We start from the raw sequence: 10941 nt of genomic DNA on the forward strand, positions 1-10941 counted from the left end.
AATAAATATTTGAATATAATTCAAATATTAATTACATGAATTGGATTCATATAATTAATTTAATATGGATTTGATTCACATTAAATACTATATTAATGAGAGAATTATAAATTATAGGTCATGGTATATTTGATATAATATAAACTATAGGTTATATGTTATATTAGATATAAAATATGGTATAATATATGTATTATATAGTAAGTTGATTACTTATTATATTAAATAAATTAAAAGTAGTTTTAATTTATTGTTTATTTTTTAATTTGAATTTAAATTAAAATGAGAGAGTTATTAAAATAACTTTCCTCCCTTTTTTCTCTCTTTAGTTATACGTGAGAGTGGTGGTTGGAATATATTTATCTTTTCTTTGCCAAAAATACATAGAAGGTATGAGTCTGCAATTGATTGCTCCTCTTCCTCAAGAATCAACTGAAAAATTCTTAAATCCTAAAGAGAATATAGAGGTCTTTCTTGTGGTGGTACCCAATGATTTATTTTGGTAGTACTGCTGTTTGTTGAGATCGTGATTTAAGGAGATTTGTTGATCACCTTGAGAGAAATGCATGAAGAAGATTTTTCTTCAAGAGGTCAGTAAAATCTGAAACCGTAATTCCTCTCTTTACTAATTCTCTAAGCATGCTGTAATTTTGTCTTGAATGTATATTTTGTACTTTTTGTAATTTACATTATGTGAGAAACTAAAATTGAGACAGATCCCGCTTCCGCTTCGAACTACACAGACTTCCAGTTTTAAAGTAATTTAGGAAGAACTACTTTATAATAATTTAATATTTATAAGAAGGCGTAAATAAAAAATCAAACAAAATTTCTCAATCAATTAAAAGACGTATAATTACATCTTTGACTAAAAAGTCGAAAGTCTAACGTTTACATCTATATGCTAAAGTGAGTTTAGCTCGATGATAATTTGACATGATCTTCTTCCTTGACCCAACTCAAATTCTTGTAAAAAAATTCACATCTATACACCACATTTCTTAAAAAATAACCTATATACCCCACTAAATACAATCATTTTTATGTATATAAAAAGTAGTATATATATACATATACAAATTAAAAGCAGGTAAAACTTGATAAACTATTGGTAAACTATTTTGGTGTTGTTTCATAATTTCATAATAAAATTTTAAAAAAAGTATACTTTTGGCCCTCTAAAATTTTGTTAGGTTGCATTTAGATTTTTAAATCTAACAATTTTACTATTTAGGTTTACATTTGGTTCTTACTAGACACTCCTTCCGTTTTTCCATTAATTACTATCGAAAAGCAAATATCATGCCTATTTATTTTTTTATTTAAGAAATATTTTTACATTTTTTTAATGATCGAAATAATAGGTATCAAGTCAACTTTATGTTAGTAATGAACCGAAAAATGACTAAAACACAACGGTGTAACGAATGTTAATTGAATTTACCCAAATACAACTTAATCTAAACCTCAAAAGTGTAGTTTTTACTATGTTGTTTGATCCCATTTTCTATTGTAAAATTTCGAACAATATTTTTAAAAAATATATATAAAAACCGTATTTTTTAAGTAAGGATTCTTACCTTTTCTCTTACATTCCTTCCATTTCTCTTTTGAAGATATTCATTACTGCTTGAGCATTAATTAACAACAGAATTAATATTAAATAAGAGAGTAATAAGATAGGGAGAGAGATGTGATGTGATGTGACAAGGAAGGTATATTTTTATCCATCCAATATTTACAATATAATATGTGCAGCAGTTACCACCAAATATAAATGAAGAAAGCTAATTAATTACAAGCACTCACTTGATCTCACAAAAACTAATTGAACTCACAGCCACTGGAAACATCATCTCCAAATAGGCCCCACATAAAGTATATGGGTTGCATTACAATGGTATAAACAGTATAAAGGTAGTAAAAATGAAAATTAGGTAGACAAAATCCACATGAAAAGTGCATACCAAAGAGCGAGCGCAACGGCAGCAGCTGAATAGGTCCAGAACATAATAACAGAGCATTCCTCTTGAGCCACACCAAAGAGCTGGGTCATAATGCCGATGGACATGGCTGGAGGGAGAGTGTACTGAACCATCAACAAGAATTGGTACATGGGGTCCGGCGGCAGAAACCCCAACCCTCTCGCCGCTTTCACTATCACTATTCCTATTGCAGGGAGAGCAACGTATCGCGCTACAACCAGCGCCAGGATGATCACTGGCTTCACTCGCGACGACCGTAGCCCCTGTGTCAGGTTCGCCCCTAGGATCAGCGTCGTGCTTGGGATTGTTCCGTCGCTGTATTCATTCATTTCCTTTTTAATCAATATAATTAATCGATCATCATCATTTTCCACTAAAATACACCATCTCACGCATACCCCAGTAGTTTCACAGCATCCTGGACTACTCGCAATGGAGCACTCTCCCCAACTAGTAGATCTCTCAGCCACGTCACCGCTCCGAAGATAAATCCAACAATCTAAACAAATTAAATTAAATTAAATTAAAAAAAGAAAAAGAAAAAGAAAAAGATACAACTTACAGCTCCTAATGTGGGTGGTTCCATCAACTCCTTCATGATACCGTGAAACATTTGTTGTAATTTACCCAATACCATTACGCCTAATTTCTCTGACTCTTTCTCTAGAATGGGGACGCCTGCTTCTTGGGATTCAATCTGCAACCACCATCCAGTTTCATAATTAATTAAAAACACATATAATCACCTACCCGATTGATTAATCAATCAATTAACTAATCAAATACCTCTTTTAGTGCGAGCTTATTGGTAGAAGGAACGACGTCGTCTTCACCTGCAGCTTTTTGAGGCAGAAGATGACTCTGCAAATAATCATCGCCGCGCTGCTCGGGGGATGCCAATTCTTCAAATTCTTTGAGGCGTAAGGAGGATTTTTTTACCAGGTGGTAACTGTAAGTCCATATGTAAAAACCCCCTAGCTGCAATTCCCCCCCTTTTTTTTTTTAATATATAAATCAAAATTCAGGAAATTAAAATTGATTTATTTTTGGGTTATTACCGCCATGGAAAAGGATGCGTAAGAGAGTCCACGAGAAGAACACGTGTCATGATCGCCAAAAGGGTTCCCCTTCTCCGCACAGATGGCAGGGATTATGATCAGAAGAAGGTTTCCCAAGTTCCCTATATTTATTATTCATTATATTATCCAACCCATTATTAGTTCAATTAAATTAGTAATTATTAATTAACTCACCAGTAGCAGAGGAAGCCACGATCAGGCCTTCAAGATATGGCTTTGGTTTGAAGATTTTCACAATCATCCATCCCAATATTCCTCCAAATAAAAACGTAAAACCAATATTCACCGGCATGAACCACCTATATATTATTAATTCATTCATTTTCCTTTAAACACTGAATTAATTAATTCATTATCTTCATTCATCAAATGTATCACATTAATTCATTTTAATAGTGGAATTAATAATGTTTGATGAAAAAGAGTTGGGTTACCATGAAATAATGTCTTCAAATGTGACAGTCTTGGACAAATTTGCAAACATGAGACAGGGAGTGAAAACACCAAACACAATCTGCACAACACATAAAAATTAAAGCATAATGAAGCCAAGGAAATGCAGAAAATTAATGCATGCAATTAATTGTAATATCAATAAATTAATATTTGAAAGTTGAATTACCTTATTAAGAGAAGTTCTAGCATGGGGAGGAAGAATGTTGCAATAATCAGTGGCTAAGAAAGCTCCCAACAAACAAATAAGGAGGACTTGTATATTGGGCATGGATGCCACCTCCAATAGAGACAACAACCCCATCTTCCTTCAAATTCTATTTTAACCTATTCAATATCATCAAATATTTCCTTTTAACTTTGGAATAAAAGAATTTAAATGTTTTAATAATGTAATGTCACACTATATTTTTTAGTTTTAATATGTGTTTTCTATTGTATTTATGCTTATTTATCATCCACTAATATTGTAACACGTGGTATATTCTATTTAATGATATGTTTTAAGCTCTCTCCACCTTCATTCTCAATACTGTAAAGAAAAAAAAATGTTTAAACAACATAATTCTATGGATTATTTAGATTGGAGTTATTTTGAAAGTTAATTGGTGAGGGAGATTCCAACTTATTTAGGGGAAAAGAGGTAGTTTTTTTGTCCTCATCCGAATGCGTCTCTTAGAGACACATTCGAGAATATTTTATTGTTTTTTCTCCCATACCCTACATTAAAAAAATTAAACCTGGTTAGAATGTGTCTGTTTAACGCATTTCGGGAATATTTTATTATTTTTTTCCCTACGCCGCATTAAAAAAATAAATTAAATCGGTCAGAATGCGTCCGTTGAACAGTAATCGTTTAGTAAATCACTATGTGATCGTTTAGTAAATTATACACAATCGCTTAGTAATTTATACACGATTAAATTTCAAAAGAACCTCCCCAATCTAAATAACCCTAATTCTGTTGCCCATGTTTGAAATGGAAAAAAAAAAAAGTAATTTAAAAGAATGATGATATGAAACGAGAGACTAGGTTGGTAAAAATCTCCGTAGATCGGATCCCGCAGGGATGGGAGGGTATCCTACCCCATCTCCGACTCTACTCCAATCTCGATCTCGATTAGTTTTTATTTTTTTATTTTTTAATATATATATAATTATATGTATTGTCTTTCTCTTTGTTCAAAAACGAAAAAAAAAAAATTGTAGAGGGACCCATTTTTTTTACAGAGAATCTCCGTCTTCTGTCCCATCTCTAATTGGTGGGATGGAGATGGAGAATATGTCCCATCCCGACTCCGTTGTCAATCAACAATAGACCTGCAAATGGAATGATTTGGCATCGTGGCCCCACGGCCATCCACTAGGGTGCAGATAAATAATTTGTTTTGCAAAGATAGTTTTCTTTTGATTAATTACAAGTTTTGTACATCTAACTTTCAAATTTGTCCACTTAATTTCTGATTTTGTGAAAATGTTAATTAAATCTCTAATATTTTAATTTGATGCTTTTAATTGTATGTTTAAAAAGTTTTTGCTAATGAGGATCGGATAGCGTTGCTGGCTTGAGAGGAAGGGAGTGTGGTCGATTGAAGGTAAATTTCATTAGAGAGAGAAATGAAGACTAGAAATAAATTATATACTAAAAAATTAGATTTTACATTTGTGGATTGGGCTTTGCTAAGTTGGACTTTGAGTTTTATTATTCTTTTTGTCTTAATTTTCGTTCGATTTTCAAGCTTTGGAAAAAACTCAAATTAGGGGTAGAAACATTCGATTCGATTTGGAGGTCAAATCAAACCAATCGAATTTTTTAATATGTGAAATCGAATCAAACCGATTTATTAGTTCAAACCAAATCCAATCGAACCGCATATATGAATAAATGATATATGAATTTTCATATATGTGGTTCGGTTCTGTTTCAATTTTGGTTTTGGTATTTTAAAAAGTATATGTTTTATTTTTTTTTAATTAAAAACGGTTCAATTCGGCTTGATTTTAAATTCGATTTTTTCTTTAATTTAAAAACAATGCAAGTTTAAATTCGGTTCTACTCATTTTTTAAATATATATATATATATTGAAAATGGTTCAATTCGATTTCAAATTCAGTTTTCAAAATTAAAACCGGACCAAACCGAATTAATTCAATTTCAAAATTTCTTCAATCGGACCGAACCGTATTTTTCGGTTTAATTGAGTTTTTCAGTTCAGTTCGATTCGATTTTTAGAAACGGTTTGATTTTTACGATTTGAATGACTATCCCTAACTCGAATTGTGAACTGAATCGAATATCTCAAATTTTCTTTTCTTTTTTTTTTTTCCCCAAACCAGTGGATTTGGTTCAATTCCTCGACTTTTGGTTTGTTGCATACTCCTAGTCCATGGATTCAATTTGTAGTTTTAAACGTTCGATGTCTAAATTTGTAATTCAAATAATTTATTTTGGTACAGTGGTTTTTTATTGACCATTTTAAAACTTATGTTTGTTGTCCAAATTCACATTTTTATTAGTATTTTCACATAATAATGCGTTCAACGTCATCATAAGGGATAACCGACATTTTTATAATATGATTAAAAAGTTCAATAGAACATTTTAAAAAAGAAGTAACCAAAAATCACTAACGTGAATATATTATAAATTATTGGCATTTTAACTTATTTTAAGTATTGAGAGGTTTATATATAGATTGATATTTTTAGAAGTTTGAGACAGTTGATATTGACTATCGATTAGACCCTTGAATCTTAATGATGTAAAAAAATATGATCCACAATTGGAGTGATAGTCAGTTTGGTTTGATCGATTTTGATATTAACAAAAAAACCGATTGAACCAATCAATTTTACAAAGAAAAAAAATCTAAACCATTGTCCAATAAAGAATAAAACCAATAAATTGATTTTTAATTGATTTGGTTTATCGTCGATTTGGTTTTTGATTTTTTACGCTTTCTAATAAAACCAATAAATTGATTTTTAATTGATTTGGTTTATCGTCGATTTTATTTTCGATTTTTTACGCTTTCTTTTTTTCTTTTAATTCTTTATTTTTATTTACACTTTTGTATCAAATGGATCCTTTTTGCTATTTTATATTAAAATTAAATCTATTATTTTCTAAACATTGAAATTATACATTTTTGTTTCTTTTTTTTCCTTGACACTTTTCTCTCCGTAATAATTGATCTTTTTCCCAAAAAATAAATATATAGGCACCATAACAATTAAAATATTAAAAGATACCTAATGTTAGTATTTATTTTTAAAGTTATGTATCTACCGTCGGATTGGTTCGATTTTGATTGGATTTTTCAATAAAAAACTTATCCGAACTAGTATTTTTTAGTTTTCTCCAAATAAAAATTAAGATATCCAATTTTATACTAAAAAATCAAACAAAACCAATGAATCGATTTGAATTGATTTGGTTTTAAAATTTTTTGATTTTTTGTTGCACTCCTAATTGTGGCTAAGACCAGACAAAACCGAGTTGAACAAAATTATTTTTAAATGGTATATGAATTTTGAAAACATCCAATTTAATGTTTATACATAATTTTTATCCCTAGTTTTTTTTTTAATGCTATAAGGCATTACATTTTTTTTAATTCAAGAAATTGCAATTATTTAAATATGAATATGTTAAAATTGAAATTTTAATTTCAAATACTTCATTTATCATTTTCTAAATGATTGCAGCATGAAAAATACATTTCTTTTTCTTTAATAGAAAAGAATCTAGTTAATAATAACAATAGTAATAATTTCTTTAATTTTGTTCATCTATTTAATTTATGCTAATTCATCAGCCACTAATTTTAACAAAAAGTAATAGAAAAAACTGTGTAGACTCACTAATTTTAGTAATATCAAGTTTAGCAAAATTTAAGAGATGGATACAACCAAGTATTACTGTATTCCAATTATGTTGCTAGCTAAATCACATAAAAAAGTCGATAGACTTATATTTTTATTTAAAAATTATTCATATTCTTTTTTAAATTGTAATATTACCATTATCTTTCATAAACGTTTCAAAACTATCATATATCGAAATAAAATTTTGTTAGAATATTGGACAAAAGTTAAGACATAAAATAGTGTGGCAATGACTCAGAATACAAACTAGAACTTAAATACTACTGTTGGCACTATTCCCTTTTAGATCACTGCTATATTCACTCATATTTTACGATTTATACTTTCTTAAATGCGTAAAGAGAAAAACAAATAGAACTTTCACATCCCATGTTAAATTATGTATTGTATTAGACAAAAAGTACACAACTACACAAAATTAAAGTGCACCATGTGAAAATTTGTGGTCCTATTCATCTATTGTTATTGTTATTGGTCACAATCCCACTTGACATTTTCAGTTATTTTTGTGGAAAAAAACTTTCATTCCTAACTTAGATTAAGTTACAAATGTAGCTATCAATGTGGATGTTCATTTATTTAGTTGGTAAACTTTTGAATTACAAAATTAGTTTTAAAATTTTGATATTTTATAAAATTTATAGACCTACTAGTTACAAAAATTAAAGAATAATGTAACATTATTAGACATAAAATTTTAATTTTTAGATTCAACAAATCAATTAGTTTGTAAGACAATTCAAAATTGTCCCAGATCTATTAAATCTTAAAATTTATGAACTTATTAGATACAAAAATTGAAAGTCAATGAATTAATTAAACTCTTTTAAAAGTTTAAATGCTCAATAATTATAACTTCAAAGTATAAAAGTGTAATTGAAAAAAAACATAAAAAGAACCATTTTCGTCAAAAATAAAAAAGGAAAAAAAAACTAAAATAATAATTAAAAAAAAAGAGAGAGATATAAAACCTAATTGTTGTTTTCTAGAAAAAGAAGAAAAATAATAGGTGCATCTAGGACAACACTTACCTATTTTTGTGCATCCTACTAAATTGTCCAATCATAATTTGTTACGTGTAAATTCTTCTTATTTCTTTTTTGATGAGTGGTGAGTGATGATGAGCTTGTTTGGGGCTCAACATCCTATATGGAGAGATCATATAGCCCCTATATCACCATTTGATCCACCGATAAACCTTTTACCATTTTCACTTCATTAACATGTGCACAGTAACCCACATTTAACAAAATCCCACTTCATAACATGTGATTTTCACTTCATTAACATGTGCACAGTATTCCACATTTAACAAAACCTTTTACCATTTTCACTTCATTAACATGTGCACAGTAACCCACATTTAACAATTCTCCCAGCTTCTTCATCCCACACTTCCTATGTCTCCTCCATTTTCATACCTGATCGTAACTCTCTCATCCCTTTCTATGACCCACTTACATTTTTATTTCTTTATTCTTTTCTTATTTTTTACGTTCAATTTACATACATCGTTCCTCCAATGTCTTGTGACAAAGTACATTAATAATTTATTATCTATAAATTATGTCATTCAAGTTTTCATTTTTATTTGCTTAGTATATCAATTATTTATCTGTATAATGCCCATTACAGAAATCACAATATTTTGGATTAAATCTTTGTACACAATTTCTCAAAAAAATAAAAAAATAAAAAAATATCTTCATATACAACATCAATATTCAAAATCTACTATTCAAAAGCCCATTATAAAACCTCAATAGAAAACTCATTAGTGAATATATATATATGAGAAAAAACTCACGAAATCCCTAAAATCAAACAGAAGTAAAACCTTTTTTTTAAATGCCTCACTAAAATATTTAATTGACCATTCATGACCCTTTAGTTCTCGATAGTTTTTAAAAATTAAATTTATAAATACTACTTTCACTCGTTTATTTTTATTTTTTATTTGTCTTACTTTTAAAAACTTTTTTCAAAATTCAAGTCATGATTGAAATATATATATAGTATTAAAAAGTGGAAAAAAAAAGTTTTAGAAAAGAAAAATGGTATGTTCATCCCTGACATAGAATTAAATTTCATATTTTTAAATTTTGTTATTTTGTTGATTATTTACGATTAATCTTAAATATTGAGTGAGTTTTTTTAAACAACAACAATAAAGAATTATTTAAAAGACAATAATTGAATACAAAAAACTAAATTGATACAATAATTAAATGATAAGATTAAAAAAATAATGTTCATATAGCCAAATTATTTTGTAGTACAAAAAATTGAACTAGATAGCATTGATATATGAACTCTGCACACTCAAACATATACATATAGACTTAGACATAACAACTCTACACATCCAAACACAGACAACACAACCAAACACAGACAACACAACTCTGCTCCCCAAACACAGACATCAAAACTGTCCAGACATCAGAACTCTAAACATCCTATATCATCTTAGCACTCCAAACAACTCAAAAACATCTTAGAAGGCACTCAAGTATTACTAGAAAAAGAGTGATAAATTTATCTAGATGACCAAGAATTCTTAAATTTTGAAAAGTGTTTAAACTCTCAACTTTCAATGTCTTGTATGATAGACATGTGGTTTTTATATATAAAAAAAAGGTTAATTAGTATAAAAATACATACTTTCAACTAAAAAGTATGATCTTATATTTTCCATCCCCATGTTATAGTCCAAAAAAAAAAAAAAAGACCTTGAAAGATTATGCATGGATCTATTTTAGAAGAAAAGAATAGAGAATTAAAAAAGAAAAGGAAAATTCTAAAATTGAATGAGTTTCTGTCATAAAAAGATTATACATAAATATAAAAGGAAAATAAAAAATTGTGTTTGATTATGATTTTGGACTTAAATGAAGTAGACATATAGGATAGAGTATTTATATTATAGTAAATTTCAACGTAATGTTTATACTATCGATCTCAACGTTTGGGGTTTATTTCCCATCCCACACTTTAATTATAATAACCTTTAAAAGAAATTCATGATTTCGACCTCTAAATGTAAATCATCGTTGAATTAAGCGGGTGAATTAGGAGTATAGTTAATTATTGAAATGAGATTTAAGGATATAAATGTGGGATTAGTATTAGATAAAATAAAAAAGAATGGGGAGGAGGAAATGAGAAGGCAAGGGGGCGAACCTGAAGAGGCGGAGAGAAGGCCGTGCCTTCACTGCAAAATGGATCACTGATAATTGACGACCAAACTCTTCCAATTGCATTTCAATTATATACAAAACTTACTAAGCTAACACCCTCCCCACTACAAGACAACTTACCACTAAACGGCCCCATGCCATTAATTATTGTGGGGGGCTTCCACTCCAATACGTCTGGAATTTTTAAGGGTTTGGATTCATTATTATTATAATCAATAATTACATCCTCACTTTTCTTTTAACAAATATATATATATATAAAAAGTTTCTTTCCATTTTTTAATTTTATTCGGATTGAGAATAAATTCACGGGTAATGTGTTCTTTTCTTTAATA

The 10941-nt window shown here is 28.9% G+C and overlaps 1 protein-coding gene across 1 annotated transcript; it reads right to left on the minus strand.

The window, feature by feature from the left end:
- Positions 1 to 1699: 1699 nt before the first annotated feature.
- LOC120091603 (protein PIN-LIKES 7-like) lies at positions 1700 to 10651 on the minus strand. Its single transcript, XM_039049705.2, has 9 exons — positions 10590 to 10651; positions 3687 to 3844; positions 3499 to 3578; positions 3239 to 3363; positions 3044 to 3165; positions 2772 to 2963; positions 2548 to 2682; positions 2384 to 2484; positions 1700 to 2300 (listed from the first exon to the last, which is right to left on the minus strand). Exons 2-9 carry the CDS (start codon positions 3819 to 3821, stop codon positions 1934 to 1936), a joined length of 1257 nt encoding a protein of 418 aa, XP_038905633.1. The 5' UTR covers positions 3822 to 3844; positions 10590 to 10651; the 3' UTR covers positions 1700 to 1933.
- Positions 10652 to 10941: the final 290 nt, after the last annotated feature.

This window comes from Benincasa hispida, chromosome 11 (assembly GCF_027475165.1).
Source record: "Benincasa hispida cultivar pf3 chromosome 11, pf3_genome.v1.1, whole genome shotgun sequence".
In the NCBI taxonomy this organism is placed as follows: domain Eukaryota; kingdom Viridiplantae; phylum Streptophyta; class Magnoliopsida; order Cucurbitales; family Cucurbitaceae; genus Benincasa; species Benincasa hispida.